Here is a 17,924-nt window from a genome sequence, read left to right on the forward strand (position 1 = left end):
TATTTGTTTATGGCATACGGAACATTGTGTAGTATATAAGAAATATATATTTTCCCTCTATGAACATTATGAAATGATGTGGCCGGCGCAATCCAAGCCCTCCGTGATAGATCAATATCTCTCTTACATTTTTGGTATTTATTGTTGCAATTTTTCAAATTTTCATTTCTTTTTCTTTATTAACTTTGCAATTCTATCTTTTTTACTTTGTTGGGCCTTTTTTATTTTTCGGCTTTTTTTATTACGTGGGCCTAGCGAACACCACATCAGTGCCGTGTGTTATAAAACAAAACTTTAAAAAAGTGATGTCAGCATTTTTCCTCATTCAAACTAGATGGAGTTAATAGAAATACGTGATTGCATAAATTAGACAATTTTTAGGGCTTGATTACATAAAAAAAATTTAGAATTTAAGTGTATTTTTCGTAAGAGTTTTAAAACACTTATTGCAATTATCTCTTGTTTATTCTAAGATTTTCAACTAATTCACCTTTTCATACTGCTCTTTCGGGACCAACAAAAAGCATTAATACACGATGATGGGCTTGGATGATTTTTACATTAACGCACCTTTTAACAATTATTAAAACACCAATGCTTAAATTTAAGTATGTTATTAAAAGGTAAATACATTTCTACAATAGTGATAGCTTTTTTCCACAATTTCACATTTAGAATTGTGAAACAAGCTGTTGTCAGAAAAATCAGAAGCACGTAAAAAAGAAGTAAATGGGTCCACAAAAAAAGGTATTGATTAGCTCCACACCAACATAAATATGAGTTGTTGACGGAAGTAAGAGGAGATAATATCGTTAATGACTATCAATATTTCAATAATGCCACTTAATTTTTTTTTTTTGGTCCAAATAATGCCACTTAATTAAGATTGGGAAAATTGACAAAAATAGTTTAGGGCATGTTTGGTAACAATTCTTTTCCCATGAACAGTTTTTGAGCAGAAATGATTTTTTCTGATTCTATTCTCGAGAACAGAGAAGCTACTTTTTTTTTTTTTTTGCATCTTGTTTCTGTTCCAAATCAATTCCCGATAATAAATTATTTTTCAGGGAATATAAATAGTGATTGATGTTACCAAGCAGATTTTTGATTTTTTTTGCTCGTGGGAACAAAAGAACTAGAATCGGAGAATCTGAAGTGTTACAAAATAGGTCTTTAGTTTTCAAACTTTGGTTCGATGTACAATATCATTATTAAACTTTAATTTGTTTAGCGTAGTTCTTGAACTACGTGTCAATGTTCAATGTAGTCCCTAAATTTTCAATTTATTCAATGTAGTCCCTCAACTTTTTATAACAATTTGAAATCGGGCCTTTGGTACCATTCACAAGTTTTCATGATTCATTATCGTCCGGATTGTAGTCAATATTTTCATTTTACTCCTTTCCTAAATAAAAAATTATTGTATTACATTTCTTTCTTTTTGGTCTTCGTAAATACTCCGATGGTATCTTTTAAGTAAATTTTAACTTTGGATGTCTATAATAGTTAAGGTTTTAAGAATTTTATTAGGTTGATATTCCTGCTATAGAAATATAAGTATCTAAGAACGATATTAGTTTATTTATAGATATTCTTACTTATATAAAAACGAGGAAGAAGATTTAGATTATCAAAAATTTCATTGATCTAAAAAATAAGGAACATAAATTCGATTAATATAGGTATGAATACTAGTATCATTTTAGAAGCATTATGAAAATACTTTGGCGACATTTGGTTGTCCATATTCGAATTCTGATATATATATATATATATATATATATATAGGTATGAGTATATTTACATAAATGAGTATCGTTTTAGAAATCCTTTTAGACATAGGCCCTGTTTGGTTCAGCATTGCAAATGAGCATTGGGGTTCTAAAATCCCTTGGCCAAATGCAAATGGTGTTTGGTTCATTTTTTGGTTCATTTTGGGGAGATGCAATTGCATCTCAAATGCTCTCTAAAGTCCCTTAGCCCAAAGTACCTCAAGAGGTACTTTGGGCTAAGGGACTTTGGCGAAATGCAACTAATTTTTTTATTATTTTAATTTTGTCACATTTACTTGCCGCCGCCGCCGCCGCCGATCGTCGCCGGTTGCCGCCGCTCGGTCGGCTGGTCGCCGCTGCCGGTCGCCGCCGGTCGCCTTGAGTTGTCGGTCACCGCCGCCACCGCCGGTCGCCGTCTATGCCAATCTTTGCCTCCGCCGGTCGCCTCAAAAAGAAAAAATATTTTACAAAGTTCATTTTTCACCAAACAATATTTATGTCAAATTTGCTTTTCAAATATGTTTTTAAAATACATTTTATCAAACACTATTTGCATTTTGAAAAAGGCCTTTAGCCCAAAGGTATTTACATTTTCTCAAAGTTCCTTGGCCGAATTCTGAACCAAACAGGACCATAATACTTAGGCCGCATTTGATTGTCCAAATTCGGATTGTGATATATATAGGTACGAGTATATATACATAATGAGTATCGTTTTAGAAATCTCTCTAGAAATAATACGATGGGATGTAAATTCAACACAACTCTAAATAAGGTTCTACTTGTATCATTTTAGAGATCACAAGCTAAAATTTACTTAAATTGAAGTATCGCTTACAAAGACCAAAACGTAATAAAGAAAAATTATCATATATATATTTTATTTAAAAAAAGGCAAAAATGAAAAGATATTTCGAAATCTGAGCAGAAATCTAACTATGAAAACTTTTCAACGATACTTAAAGATTGGTTTGACTTCATTGGAAAGTAGAGAGACTACATTAAGCAGATTGAAAGTTTAAGGATTACGTTAAACATTTAGAAATATTCCAATAATCATATTGAACGAACTAAAAGTCTAGTGATGACATTGCACATTAGACTAGAGCTTAGGTATTATTACCGTTATTTTCCTAAAAGAGGGACCTAAGTGAAAAAAGAAAATTAAGAGCGGATGAAATCGTGAGAGCACTGGAAAACACACAGGAAAAAAAAAAAATTTCTGACAAATTCCACCGAACGGCAAAATCACACTGAGACGGTTTAATCAAACCGTTGCATAAACCCTAGCTAAACCCTCCCCCAAGGCTCAAGCAAAGCACCAATGGCGTTGCTTTCTTTGCCTTGATGTTCAAGCCACGCCTTTGACCTCTGTCTCCGAATCTTCCTTCCTCGCTAGTTTTCCGATCGTACTTCAATCTTCAATCGCCCTTGATTCTGGGGGCAGCATTTTGCGTCTTTTCAAGATTTGATTTCGCATGGGCAGATTCAGCTGGTTACGATCGGTGAGCGGATTCGACCGAGCATTTTAGGGGTGTCCGGTCGGTTTTTTGCCTTTTTCGTTGGCTCTGTAATTTGCTGATTTCCGATGCTGTGCAGTGCCGGCGCCGGTTGTTGTCTTCCATCACGGGTCAGACGAATTCGATTGTGAATAGTTCGGTTTCGGATTCGCGGAGGGCGTTCTTGCTCGCCCGAAGTAAGCTTTCTTCCCTTCTTTCTCTCTTTTCTTCCCCCTTGGCAATGTAGTTGTTGCTTAGCTCATGAGTGGAAGCATGTCAGTAGCTGAAGCTTTTCATCATTCAGCTTCGTACAGTTGCGGTCTTTTTACTGGAAATCCTATTGACCGGGAGACCTTGAGGTCGCCTTGGAGGTATCGGTGTCTTCATGCAACAGGTGCGTTTTTTCTCATTTGCTGCCTCTGGTGCAGTCTCTCTTACTTTCCCCAATTTTTTTGTTTAGGCTGTAAATTTGAAGCGGCTAATTCATTTGATGGAAATGATTCATAAAATGCTAGTGTTGGTCTGTTTGTATAATCTCAGGCTCTTGTCGCTACCCAGAAAGAAGCTATTATGATGTTCTTGGTGTTTCGGAGAATGCCAGCCGAGCTGAGATTAAGAAGGCTTTTCATATGGTGGGTAGAACATATGTACCGAATGTAGTTCAGGGAAACTAATGGGAATCACAGTGGCCTTTGAGTAATTCATACCTTTGCATTGAGAATGCATGCTCTTTGGTACACTGGCTTATACGATAAATGCCTTTTAACAAATGATGATTACCATGCTCACAAAATAACAAAAAGTGATGGGTTTCATTCACTACCTTTTCTTGTGATGTGTGAAGCTAGTTCTTTATCCATTTCTATGCACATAAGATGCCTTGGAATTGGAATTTAGGCCACTGGGTTATGGCAAATCATTGCATATGTAGTGGTAGGACATACATGGAAACTCCTGCTAATGCTATAATTTGATTAGTCGAGCTTAAGCATTTTATTTTTCTAGAAACTGCTTTTGGCTTTTCAATGTTGCCAGTGACAGGAAATAGTTACAAATAAGTTGGTGATATAGAGTACTTTTGTGAAGTTTGAAGAAGTTCTTTAATATTGAACTCTTTCAGGCAATTTCCCTGGACATAAATCTAAAAGCTCCTGAAGAACAATTTGAAAAGTACTAAAAATTACTGTGTGAACTGAACACTGACATCTTAACATATTGTGAATATTAAGATGTTCTTTGTTGCTTTTACTTTGTGGAGGCGAGGCTGATGTTAATACGTAGATCACATATTCTTGTTGATCATACATGTTTCAACCAGAAAGAAACTGAGTATGGTCCAACAAGAGTCTTCTGCTGCTTCTTCGTGAACTCCTTCCCTTCGTGGTTGAGAATAAGTGGATATTTCTAACATTAGAGGTCCAAGTACCTCAGTCAATTTGATTGTCATAATTGACTGAACTACTCGGATATATTCTTAATGCCACTGCACCTCTTTCAGTTGTTATTCGACTCTTACATCTGATTGAGTTTCTTGGCTTGTATGCAATGCAGCTTGCAAAGAAGCACCATCCCGACGCAAATAAGAATAATCCTTCTGCAAAGAGGAAATTTCAAGAGATAAGAGATGCTTATGAGGTTTGTCTTCTCGATTAGATGCCAGTGGAGGAAAACTTTTTTTCAAAGATTGTTACATGGTGTTTGGATGTCTCATACATTGGAGGTGACAATTTTTGTGTCCTGCCTTTTCAACTAATTTCAGACTTTGCAAAGTCCTGAAAAAAGAGCAGAGTATGACAGGGTAAAATCTCTAAATCTCTCTACTTTTAACTGAATTACATAGTGAACTTTAGCATAGCTGCATTTATTGGAGGATTTTTAGCTCACTGAGCCTTTTACATTACTTGATTGAAGAAACGCTCTAGAAGGTCAGTAAATGTTGAATATGGTGAAGGAAATGCTGAGGGGTTCGCACATGAGTACGAGAGGCATTTCTCTAGTTCCTTCCACAAGATATTTTCTGAGGTAATCCCAAGTGTCCTGCATGTCACGATCTTCCAATATTCTGTTCCGCGACATCTAACTGAAAAGCATTTGATTGTTCTAGATTTTTGAGGACGAGACAGATCAATTTGCATCTGATGTTCAGGTTCGTAGTTATACCCTTGGTCTCGTTTCTTTATGAGATAGTGTTACTCGGATATCTACTCCTGATCTAGTTTGTTGTGGGAGAGAAGATTACTTGGATTACTGACCCATTAATGCCCACATTTTATTGGAAATTTTTAGGTTGAATTGATACTTTCTTTCGTTGAGGCTGCGGAAGGGTGCACAAAAGATCTGTCCTTTGAAGCACATGTTCCTTGTGATTCTTGTGGTTTGTATAGTATTTTGATCGCGCTGGTTAAAGTACATCCTTCTACCTCTTGTTTCTACAATGTCTCTTGGAAATCAAATTGTTTATACATCTAGCTGTAGAAGCTAAAAGTGCGATCACTTTATGCTCACTGGTACTCTGCTCTAATCCCCGTTTACTTGCTAAAGGTATGTCAACCAATATATGATTAGTTTTTGCACTTTTTGGAGGTTTTGGCAATGTCGTAGAACTTGAAACTAGGATAAAAAGCACAGATAGTATATCATATATGAAAAGCAAGATTCATGATTGCCTGTAAAGTGGAAGGCAAAGATGCTTCTAATAAATATTAACTTTGTTGTTATTTTCTTGTCATTGGCTGTACATAACTATATGCAAGTCACAGTTAGAGATGTTTAATCTTGCTTATATGTCCTTTGAATTTTTATGAGTTATTGTAATAGTACATCTCCCGTAGCAAAGTCATGAAGTTCATGTCAATGTGGTAATGCAGATGGGCGTGGCCATCCACCTGGTGTCAAGGCGAGAGTGTGTCCAACTTGCAGAGGCATTGGCAGGGTAAGAGCTTTCATGAGCTCTGCAATAACACTGACTAGCGGTTGAGTTCTTCTGGACTGTTTGCTCCTGAGGATAATTGTGTTACTCATCCAAAATTTGACGGACCATAACTTAGTGTACATGACATGTACTTTGGTCTTCCTTGCTATTAGGTCACAATTCCCCCATTTTCAGCGACATGCACTACCTGTAACGGCTCGGGGAGAGTTGTCAAGGTTTACCACTACTTCTCAGCACCCTCTTTAATTTCAGTTTTCTGGTGAAGATGCTCATACTCAGTAACTTGGGTAGGAGCAATGCATTTCATGTGGAGGATCAGGAGTTGTCGAAGGCACTAAGGAAGTTAAAGTTACTATTCCTGCAGGTACGTCAGAGTTAATGATCTCTAATAGAGTTCTATGGGTATTGTGTTGGATTCATCATTTCTGTGATAATGTAAAATGATGATAAGGCTGACTGGGTGAGATCTGGGAGAGTAACATGGTCGTGCATGCTCATTTTACAGCTTTATGGCTTCAGTTCTTTATGTTAAATGCATATGGCTTATGTGATTAATGTTGTTTTTGTAAATTAAAAAAAAAGTGCTTCTGCAGGCTTCACTATTGCAATATTGTGGTTTGAGTGTAAATTACATGTACATGGGTTCAGGCTGTGTTGTTAAACCTATATTTATTTACCGAACTTAATTTTGTTTATGACATTCATGGGGATGATTACTCAAGTTGTGCTGCTCCTGTTCCTCAAATAATTTAGAGTTCTCATGGTTAATTCTCTGATGATCTCAGTGAGGATTTCTTCTGTGTAAGGAGTAATTTCATGTTGACACTGCAACGCTTTTGGTGCTCCAAATGATGCATGAAAACAAACACCGGTCAAATGCAAAGGGATGTTTGTGTGAAATTTGAACCATACTCCGCCCAATATATCTTGTCAGGGCAAAAGACAGCTTAAGCATTTAGGAGTTTTTTGTCCCCATCATGTGGCTTCAGTAGCATCATGGTCCCCATCTGTCTCATTGGGTACTATTGACCCTGCAAAACTTTTAATCACCAGAGTTTGCTTTATCTAAAGCTTCATGATTCGTTTTCAATATTTGCTGTTCTTTTGGATATCTTCATTTGTATACATTGTTATCTCTCTCTCTCTCTCTCTCTCTCTCTCACGCATGTGCGTGCATGCGCCCATGCTGTTCTGAAAGTTAGGGTGTCAAAACATTTAAATATGAAACAATGCGTCAATGGAATAAGAAGTTGGATATGGTCCCTTATTACGACAATAGAGCAGATGGTCTAGTGTTCGAATATCTCCAGGCCTCTTGTTAGCCTCCCTCGGCTGACTCTTTGTCAGAGGAAAGTTCTTCAGTTAAGTTGGCAGTTCCACATTCTAGAAAAAAATTTGTGGTTCTTTGCAAGTTGTAAAGAACCGCAAAATTTTCACAACTGAACCTGCAAAACTTTTAATCTCACCAGAGTTTGCTTTATCTAAAGCTTCATGATTCTTTTTCAATAATTACAGTTCTTTTGGATATCTCATTTTTATACATTGTTAACTCTCTCTCTCTCTCTCTCGTGCACGCGTGCGCATGCGCCCACGCTGTTCTGAAAGTTAGGGTGTCAAAACATTTAAATATGAAACAATGCGTTAATGGAATAAGTTGTCTTGGTCCCTTATTACGACATGTAGAGCAGGCGGTCTAGTGTTCAAATATCTCCAGGTCTCTTGCTAGCCTTCCTCAGCTGGCTCTTTAAATACATCAGAGGAAAGTTCTTCAGATAAGTTGGCAGTTCCACATTCTGGAAAAAATTTTGTGGTTCTTTGCAAGTTGTAAAGAGCTAACTCGTAAATTCATCCACTGTGCATGAGTGAAATCTTGCAACATAACCAACTTCATGTGGCATGATGTGTTTTTTTTATTCGCTAATATAGTTGCTATCTTTTCTCTCTTTGGGGAGTGGGAATGGCTTGTTTTTCCGAGGACATATTCATTTATAACCAATGTGCTTAAAAGAGACATATCTATGACACATTAGTATGGGGTGGATTCAAATGGCTTACAGGGTAAATCAATGCAGTTGGGACATATGACATGTCCTCATGTCATCGACATAAATTACCTTTATCAAAGAACAGCACTGTGTCCGGTGTTCTCTTCAGTGGATAAGCTGATGTTTCCATTCCTCAATGGTGTAGGTGTGGATTCAGGAGATACAATTCGCGTGCCAGGGGCTGGTAATGCTGGAGCGCGGAGGAGGCAACCTGGCAACTTATTCATCAAATTAAAGGCATGATCCCCTCTTCTTTTCTGGTTGTATGGTAGTAATGATCTTAAGAACAACTTTGATCTCACTTCATGGTAGAAGCTTTATCCTGCTGTTATTGGAGCTTTCCTGTGAGATCTTTATTGCTTTACATCTTCTCTCCTTTTGAAGTCTCTCACATGGTTGATTCATTAGGAAACTGTCCCAACTACCGTTACTACCATAAACAAGATTTGGATGTGATCGTGAAACATTTTGAAGTCTTGCATTATTAAATAAGTCAGCTGTATCACTATCAGATTGCCAACTGCATGTGCACATAACTTGTAACTCTGCTCATGCAGATGGCTGAAGATCGTACCTTTACCAGAGACGGTGCAGATGTATATGTGGTCTCAGAAATTAGCTTCACACAAGTGAGAACAAAACTATTGAGCATATTAGGTTTTTGCCTCTCTTACTCCACTTGTGAGAAAGTTCCCCTACCTAGCTTTAGCTCATGCCATATGTAAAATCTTGCTTGTGCTTCGGTTGTAATTGCTCTCATCTATCATGATGGTTTTAAAATCTTGTAAACTTTAATGGATATTAGCTTTTACCTAACCAGTGCGCACTGAAATTGATACTTGCTTGTCGTGGCATGTTCAATGTACTTAATGGTGTGATGCCAAATTATTCCCTGCTTGTGCATTGCTATCCATCATGACTTTACTTTTAATGTCCTCTTTACTGTGTATTTTTTCATGACAGCATCAGTTCCATGTTATTCAGATAGATATCTGTAACCTGGTTCTTTGACTTTTTGGGGTTTACTTGTGTTACAGGCAATTCTTGGTGGTAAAGTGGAGGTCCCAACTTTATCGGGGAAAGTCCAAGTTGATGTAAGAGTTATCCATGCCACATGGGGACATATTTGTGCTTGCAGATTTAATTTGAGAGTGTTATTAATAATTTGCAATAAAAGGACATGATTGTCGGATGACCTTTGACCTTTGAGTGGAATTGAAGGGGTAAAATGAGTAACAGGATCAGTAAAACTGGAAGCAGCAATAATGTAGCAAATTACTGTTCCAAGCGTTTTACTGCTTTAATCCCTGGTTTTAATGTGTGGTTCAGTGTAACATCCTACTGCTCTTGTTATTCATTTTAGGGGTCCTTGTCTTGTGCAATGGAAAATCCAAAAATTGTAGATCAGTGGTAACCAAGAAGAAGAGGGTATGCCACTTGTGTTGAAAGCTGTTTTTTGGGGTAGATTGAGTCGGTTCACATCTATTTTTGAAGGAAATCAGTTCACCATCTTATATAAGAATGTACTAATTCTTTTTAGTTGGCTTTTTTTCAAAGCTATAAATGATCGGCAACATTGACTACATCTTGAGTAAGTTAGCACCATCAGAATATGTTTTGAACGAAAAAAAAGTTCAAACATAAACAAATTATACAAAATAGGTTCTTGAGTAAGTTATCACCTTTAGATTTCTGTTTGCGCCTTTTAATTACATGATTACATGGTTGGGTCAACAGCATGAAAATACCTAAAATTGTAAGATGTTCCTGGATTGTGGTTGACAAGGTGACACCGACAGTACTAGAACTATCCATGGAGATACAATTGTGTGCTTGCCTTTCTCTATTTTGTGTTGCGGTTGAGGGTGGAGGGGAAAGGGTGGCATGGAACCCTAGATGCTCAAATGCTTTACCAAGCAAAAGGGTAAAAAGAGGGCATTTACCTATAGAAAAAAGTGATGTCTTGTGGGTCAATAACATATGCCACTGAAATAGAATCCTTTCTTTGGCTTTCATTGTGATTGGATGGACTTTTCTTCCTTGCTTACACTGATGATATATCTGTTTGCAAAATTTTCCTTCTCAGATACCAAAGGGGGTACAGCCTGGACAGCTTGTGGTTCTAAGAAGGAAAGGTTTACAGAATGATAAATTTGTTTTGCATTAACTGTGGTGCTTTTTGTCTACCAAAACTATGTTTACACGTTGCAATGCTGCAGGACTACCAAAACATGGTTTTCTTGTCACTCATGGAGATCAATTTGTGCGATTTCGTGTTAAATTCCCCAGGTATGCTATTTATTATTTTGTTGTCTGTTTCCGTAATCTTCAGAGTTCAAATGAGTTTCTATTATATCCTTTTGCTCCTCCTCCTCCTCCTCCTCCTCCTGGTTCTTGCTTCTGCATGATTGGTCGGGTCAATATGCATCTGTGGTTAGGATTCATGTGAGTTGCCTTTGTGGATGATTTGGAAATACAGTTACTTCTTCTCATGGAGGCACAGTGCACATGTGATGGTAGTACAATAACTTATTTGGACTTAAGCCCTGAAAAATGCATGTATTTAATTATTTTGTCCCTGGATTTCAACATATTCCCCTTGAAGTCTGGGACTATCTTGGTACATGTCAACAAGCATCACATTCATAGTAGGAATTCCATTTGTACATTAATTGGTTGTTCCCAGAAAAAGGAACAATGGTATAAACCAAAGTAACGAAAGTATTGCTTCCAATATTGACGTTTTATTGTTGGTTGAGACATTAGGTCTTGGTTGGTTGGCTATCAAAAGTTGATGCACTTTCTATGACTGGTTACTTTTCAGTGAGATAAATGAACGACAACGCGCAATTTTAGAAGAACTTGCTAAAGAGGAGATTAATAGTGAAAACAATACTCATCAAGAAGGAAATTGGTATGTCCTCTCTTATTCTTTCTATGGTGGCATCTAGTGTGCATGTATGTATTCATCCTTGTTTCTTTTTATTATCTAATTCATGTAATTGTCGTATCAGTAGTACTATGCTTAATGACATTTATATGTTCTAATCGACAATGGGTGGCTCAAGCACCTTTGAAACAAAATTATATGTTGTCTTGAACAGAATCGATCAATATGCCATTAGTTTCATGTTTAAATTCTTTGCTTTTGGTTTGGTGTTTGGGTTTTACTTTCGCTTCTGGATCATTGTCTGAGGAGAGGTAGTTATGTTGTTCCTAAATGGATGTCGAACATGACTTTTGTGCCACTGCCAGGCGCAATGCCGTCTTGACCATTACAGTGGGGGTGATGGCAGCGCTTGAGTGAGAGCTACATTTTGACTGCCCCTGCAATTGCTTTTGGGACACCTCTGAATTAATAGGTTGATGCAACTACCAATAATGTGAATCACCTGAGATAATTTGCATTCTGTTTCTGAAATTGGTGGGAGCGTGCAGGTTAGCAGGAACAATCTAGATGCACTTGATGGTTACTTTAAGGTGTTTTCCACTTGGACTAATCAATAGAGGTGTCTTATACTTTGATAATATAACAAAATAATAAATAATTTTATGAGGTTTACCTTTCACCTGATGCTTTGTGTGGTTGAAAGAGAGGGAAGGGAAAGGATTGTTGGTGAAAATCTTAAATGTTGCCTCCAAAAACCTTCTCACAGAAAATTTAAATTCTTCCAAGTTTTCAGACACACCTTTCATTGTCTTCCCCTTCCTTTCTCCCAAACAAAGCCCAAGTGTCTAATCGTATAGCTAGACCACGTGGATGAAGTCCATTTAAACCATTGATCATGTGGTTCCCGCAATAGGACCTACACAATTAAATGGTTGAGATGATATCGGTCTACATGATATAGTTAGTGCAACACTTCTCCTGACATGGATGACTGTTTCGGTTTTTCTGAGTCCGTAGAAGGTGCTATTGTTAAATTGACTGAACTCAAGTTGTTATTTACATTTCTCTACCAGAAAAAGGAAATTTTCATTTGATTCAACTTTTGAATGGTTAATGTTTGCTACTTCTCTGATTATGATGGGGATCCTGAAATGGATAACAGGCTTTATCAGCAGCTATGTACTGGTTGAACTTACAGGTGGGCACAATTTCTCGAACGCATGGCGAGTCCTAAGTTTATGCTTGAAATGTCACTGGTCCTGTTGATCCTTATGCTTTTGAAGAAAGTGATGGCTTGAGCACATGCCTCAAATTTGCGGTCAGATTGGATCGGATGATACTTCTGATTGAGACTGGTTGTGCTGGAGGATTCCCCCAGATTATATTCTTAGGTCGAGTTATATCGATAGAAGGCATCATATTTTTATGGAGGTGATCATAGTTGCTCAATTGCAATCTCATCAAAGCCATTCTTTTGCCCCCGCAACTCACCATTTTTTCAAGGTATATATGCACTCTTTCTCAGAGTAATGTACAGAAATAATGTAATCTTAATAGAGTTCCAAATTCTCTCTCTTCTTCCACAAAATCTTTTATTCACAGCGTTGACTTTCGGAACTCTCGTCCTAATTCCTCAAACAGGATAACGAGCGATAACATTTTTTTCTCACTGAGTCGTCAATTCATGTCATATTTCTCCTATGATTGTTGCTCAAACGTACCTCCTGGTGCGGACTTCATTTGACAATATGACAAGTAGCCGGGCATAGAGAAATTAGAAGAATGTAAGAACTTTGAGATTTTTCTTGGAGTTTTATTTATTTATTTATTTCTTTTATCATTTTTCCTCTTTTGTATTTTATGTACATTTTCTTCATGTTCGATGTGACAGTGAGGCACCTCTCTTCGAAGCACATGAATGCAAATGTCGACATCCAACCAATTAAAATTCCCACACCCTTAACTACTCCATTATATGATGACGGTGTTCCTCCAAGAACCACTGTAACTATCGTAAACGAGTCATCAATTACCTAAGCTAATCAACTCACTTTTGCTTTGGTCTAGTACCCCACCAAGGAAGTCAACTTCCCGTGTACTGTCAACCGTGCAGTCTAATTTTTGCGGGCTGTCATCGAGCTCACCATTCGTATGGAAACTCGAACATATTATTTGTAATAGCAATAAGCATCAGATAAACACTTTTTTGTTCTTTTCAATACAACGATGACTTGAGATGGGAATATGAACACATTACAAACCAGCCCATTTACATTGAATTTATTACACCCTTATGACGACAACCCAATGACAATGAATAGACAGAATCACTAAATTTGTGACGAGGGAATCGAATAGAGTCGCTCAAACCAAGAAGGTAACATAAGCTCAGCAGGGACGGTGATGTCCCGGAGGATAAATTGGTTCGCATGGAGGGCCGATGGTGCTGCTGTGACAAGCACCAGCTGCTGCTCCACCGATGGCACCACTGTGAATTATCACGTCATCTTCGATGTCAACGGTCACATTTTGCTCGCCGCATGGCCCTGTGGTTATTCTCTCGTGGATCATCTCATGCTCCTCCACTTCTACACAAGGAGCTGGTCCCGGAACCATGACCGGCTTCTTTCTCCTCTTGGCCACGCAAAAGAGACCAACTGCGAGGAATGCCAGCACGAAGAGACCGCCTAATGATACACATACAGCAATAACGGTCGTGTGGTGGCCACCACCACCGGGGGGTGCATTGATGTTCGATGATGGTGGGAGCGATGGAGGCGGAGCACCGTAAATAGGTGGCGAATGGACATCTTTGGGGGGTGGTGCAAGGTATGAGGGAGGTAGTTTAGGGGCTGGTGTTGGGGGTGGGTGCTTAGAATAAGGAGGTGATGCCTTTGGTGGCGAACTTGGAGTGCCCTTGGTAGGGCTTGGTGGGTAGGCCCACTTGGGAGGTGATGCCTTTGGTGGCGAGCTTGGAGTGCCCTTGCCAGGGCTTGGGGGATAAGCTTTGGGAGGCGATGCCTTTGGTGGTGAACTTGGAGTGCCCTTGCTCGGACTTGGTGGGTAAACCCCCTTAGATGGAGGTGCACTGCCACTTGGAGTCGGATGTGGAGCGCCGCCCTTTGGTGGTGAACTTGGAGTGCCCTTGATAGGGCTTGGGGGATAAGCTTTGGGAGGCCATGCCTTTGGTGAACTTGGAATGCCCTTGCTAGGACTTGGTGGGTAAAACCCCTTAGGCGGAGGTGCACCGCCACCAGGAGACGAAGGTGGAGCACCGCCCTTTGGTGGTGGAGTCACATAAGTCGGTGGTGAAAGTGGAGTCCCTGCCGGTGATTGCGGTGGCGGTCCATATAGATGGTGGTGGTGATGGGTGGGTGGAGGCGGTGGCTTGTGGTGGTGATGGTGATGGTGGTGGCCTTGTGGTGGTTTGTGATGGTGGCTTGAAGGCGGGGCCGGCGGTGGCGGTGGTGGAGGAGCAGTGGTGTTACATACCGGAGTCGACGGAGGAGGTGGCGGCGGAGAGTAGTATGGGTAGCTCATATTTGTTTGCGGGAAATGTGGTATGAAATGCGCTTGCACTAAATAGATCAAACTAGCAAGTGCAAGAAGGTTGGCCTGGGATGTTCTGGGACTTGTGGAGCTCTATTTGTACTAGTTGGAGGGCTGAAACTCTACAAAGTCCTAATCTACTCTTCAAACAAGAAGGTTGCTTAACACCATGTATGTCGAGTTGTCCGCTCATTTAATATTGGAGGACGCAAATTTATAATAATCACAATAAAGTCCTCGATAATCAAGGCGTTCATACATGCATTATTAGCCTCGAACTCCAAGTTATAAGCACATGATTAAAATGGGAAAACTATTCTCCAATTGCTCACAAGACTTTCCCCTCGTGCTTGATTTTTAGGTGTATTTTAATTTCCTACCTAATTTGCTTCATCAGATTGAGTTTCCAAGAACATCCTCAGTTGCAAGTCACAAAGACAAACTTAACTCCCGTTGGGGCATAGAGAAAGAGGCCAATTATCTAACTGATGCCACCATCAAAACGAATATAATCGCCATTCTCATCAATTTCAGAAGTTGGCCACTCAATTATCAGCCTCAATATTATACTTATAAGAACGTACTCCTAACTAGATTGGAATTCTAATTCATTCAATTCAACACTAGGGTACACCAGATCAACCCTAAACTACCACATATATATAGTGAGAACATTTAGCAGGTGCACAATTATATGTTTTTTTTTCCTCCTCTTGTCCATTGACTTTCTATGTTTGATTAATTCGTTATTTTGGGTGGTCAACTTATTACTTATATCTCCTAGTCTACCCTCGATGATTGTCAATTAAATCAGCCTGCTAACTAATAATGTAGATAGATAAGTGTGTATTTATTTCTTAAGGGTGTTGTCATTACCGACAAAGCACATATATGTGATTTGGAAGAATACATGTACCATCGTTCTAAACCAAGATTTGGGCTAAAGTACACTATAAGCACCAAAACTTGTGTACGGCGCTCACTTTAGTGCCAAAACTTTCAAGATAATCACTTAAGTGCCAACTTTTTTTAAAAACGATCACTTTAGTGCCAACTCCGATTTGAGCGGACGTGGCTCGCTGGAAATCCGACGTGGCCTATTTTTTTATTAATATTTGAGCTAATGTGGCTGGCCGGAGTTGCCGGAGTTAGCACTAAAGTGAGTGTTTTTAAAAAAAATTAACACTAAAATGATCGTTTTAAAAAAAAGTTAGCACTTAAATGATCTTTTTGAAAGTTTTGGCATTGACGTGATCGTTTTTTAAAAAAGTTGGCATTTAAGTGATCGTTTTGAAAGTTTGACACTAAAGTTAGCACCGTACATAAGTTTTAGCACTTATAGTGTACTTAAGCCCCAAGACTTGAAAGTCATATACCATGAGTTTAAGTTCCTCTCATTGCCGTGATTAAGGACAATCCTTGCGTTTGATTAGGATGGGCATAAATGCGATAGATATGAATTGGGTGACCTTATGGGAAGATGATTAAGCCTTCATTTAAGCCTATTTTTAGAAGCAAAGAGATATATGTGAAAAATAATAAACTAAGAGTTCTTGTAAATGACATATGTCCTTTATTTAGATGGAAAGAAAAAAGAAGATGTGAACTCACAGTTCATGTGTCCGTACATAAAGGGAAAATTGTCAAAAAAGTTTTAAACCTATTGCATTTTTGCTAATTCGGTTTTTAACCTTTTAATTTTGTCAATTCAGTCCTAAACATTTTGTATATATGCCAATTCATAAAATTTTTGTATTTGTGCCAATTTAGTCCTCCTAATTGGCGCAAATGCCGGTCGGCGCTGATGTGATAATTTTTAATAATATTTTAATATTTTATAAAATTATTTTTTTCCTTTTTTTTCTTTTCTTTCTCCTTTTTCTTTTGCTTTCTTCTTTGTTGAACTGGTCATCGGCGAGACTAGGACAAGCAACCTCGAGCAAGCTTGCCCAGCTGCAATGAGCCCTCGCATCGCTTGGTGAGCCCGGGCAAAATCGACCTGGAAAAATGGCTTTTCCAAGCTCTCTGCTACAATAACCCATCAATGGAAGAAGAAGATTAACCACTTGTCACTAGGCGTGCCCTCGCGGCACTGGGAAAGGGCTCGCCGGCACTAGGGGAGGTTCAACCTCGCCCGAATTTAGCATGGGCGAGGCCGCCTTGCCCGGCGTTGCAAGGGCTCATCATTACTAGGAGAGCCCTTGCAAGGCCGGGTGAGGGTCGCCCGATGCCGACGACGTCGCCCCTGCCGGTGGCTTTCGTGGGCAAGCTCTCTCGAGGTTGCTGGCCCTAGTCTTGCCGGTGACTAGTTCAACTAAGAAGAAAGAAAAAGAAAAAGGAGAGAAAAAAAGAAAAGAAATAAAATATAAAATATAATTTTATAAAATATATTAAAATATTATTAAAAATTGTCCATGTTAGCGCCGGCGTCCACGTCGATATCGACCAACCGAAAAGATTGAATCGACATAAATACAAAAGATTTAGGACTGAATTAGCAAAATTAAAAAGTTTAGGACTGAATTGGCAAAAGTATAATACCCAAACAAAGATGACTAACGCATCATCTATTTCATCTTCTTGCTGAAGATTTTGGCAAATGCATATCATCCTTTATAAGCGGAGATAACGTTGGATCTGCTCTTACACACCTTTATGATTGCTGCTTTATCAACTACTCCCATGGACCACCTTTTTTTTTTTAATTCGAAAACATACGAACTTCATTTATCCAACCACAAAATGCATCTAAACATAAAAAAAATTATAAACACGATCATTTCTATATGTATATAGATTTTGGTACTTAAGAAGCAATCATTATAATCAATCTCACAATCAATAACTTCAAGTCATTCCCTCCATGGATTAGCATGGAGTTAAACATGAGAGGTTTTAAATGAGTCACTTCACTATTAATATCCTATATACCGAACAACAATTGACTTGCTTTTGAGTTTTGAGACTTTGTGGTTGGTAAATAGATCCTACACAAGGTTCTGTTTGGATAATACTTTCCCGAGCCAACATTTTGCACTATCGGTCGAGACCTTCAGATTGAATTTATCCGGACGTGCCAAAGCTGGTCACTTAGCTTTTACAAACTGCGACATTACTAATAGTCTTTACTTTTGAGATAAATAGTGGTTGCACATCATGGTCATTAGGGTTCTTAAAAGGGCTTGCATTTGTAGACAAATCTTCTGAAACGTAATATGGGGCCAGAGAGAACTTGAG

General features: G+C 38.6%; 2 protein-coding genes across 7 annotated transcripts; one reads left to right on the forward strand and one right to left on the reverse strand.

Annotated features, from left to right (window-relative positions):
- Positions 1 to 3,031: 3,031 nt before the first annotated feature.
- Positions 3,032 to 13,070, forward strand: LOC115739584 (chaperone protein dnaJ 1, mitochondrial). 6 transcript variants are annotated; one of them, XR_007197552.1, is made up of 20 exons: positions 3,032 to 3,277; positions 3,372 to 3,468; positions 3,555 to 3,665; positions 3,812 to 3,903; positions 4,823 to 4,906; positions 5,031 to 5,069; positions 5,183 to 5,293; positions 5,376 to 5,417; positions 5,558 to 5,645; positions 6,139 to 6,203; positions 6,356 to 6,418; positions 6,495 to 6,567; positions 8,394 to 8,485; positions 8,806 to 8,877; positions 9,286 to 9,342; positions 10,335 to 10,383; positions 10,468 to 10,537; positions 11,073 to 11,162; positions 12,337 to 12,641; positions 12,780 to 13,070. XR_007197552.1 is itself a non-coding variant. In XM_048274711.1 (19 exons), coding segments are annotated over exons 1-19 (1,323 nt in total). In that variant the 5' UTR covers positions 3,032 to 3,250; the 3' UTR covers positions 12,213 to 12,718. The 6 variants fall into 6 exon arrangements, 5 of the variants coding, with proteins under 5 accessions (XP_048130668.1, XP_048130667.1, XP_048130665.1 ...); XM_048274711.1 differs by lacking the exon at positions 12,780 to 13,070 and having other exon boundaries at positions 12,212 to 12,718; XM_048274710.1 differs by lacking the exon at positions 12,780 to 13,070 and having other exon boundaries at positions 12,301 to 12,718.
- Positions 13,071 to 13,526: 456 nt separating this feature from the next.
- On the reverse strand, positions 13,527 to 14,678 carry LOC115739471 (extensin-like). The gene has a single exon (XM_030672579.2). It carries the CDS (start codon positions 14,676 to 14,678, stop codon positions 13,527 to 13,529), a length of 1,152 nt encoding a protein of 383 aa, XP_030528439.1.
- Positions 14,679 to 17,924: the final 3,246 nt, after the last annotated feature.

This window comes from Rhodamnia argentea, chromosome 2 (genome assembly GCF_020921035.1).
Source record: "Rhodamnia argentea isolate NSW1041297 chromosome 2, ASM2092103v1, whole genome shotgun sequence".
Lineage (NCBI taxonomy): Eukaryota > Viridiplantae > Streptophyta > Magnoliopsida > Myrtales > Myrtaceae > Rhodamnia > Rhodamnia argentea.

Coding starts and splice junctions, on each gene's coding strand:
- LOC115739584 (XM_048274708.1), top strand. CDS start 3,251: ATGGGCAGATTCAGCTGGTTACGATCG. Junction 6,204..6,355: donor CTTGCAGAGGCATTGGCAGG/GTAAGAGCTTTC, acceptor CCTTGCTATTAG/GTCACAATTCCCCCATTTTC. Junction 6,568..8,393: donor TAAAGTTACTATTCCTGCAG/GTACGTCAGAGT, acceptor TCAATGGTGTAG/GTGTGGATTCAGGAGATACA.
- LOC115739471 (XM_030672579.2), bottom strand. CDS start 14,678: ATGAGCTACCCATACTACTCTCCGCCGCCACCTCCTCCGTCGACTCCG.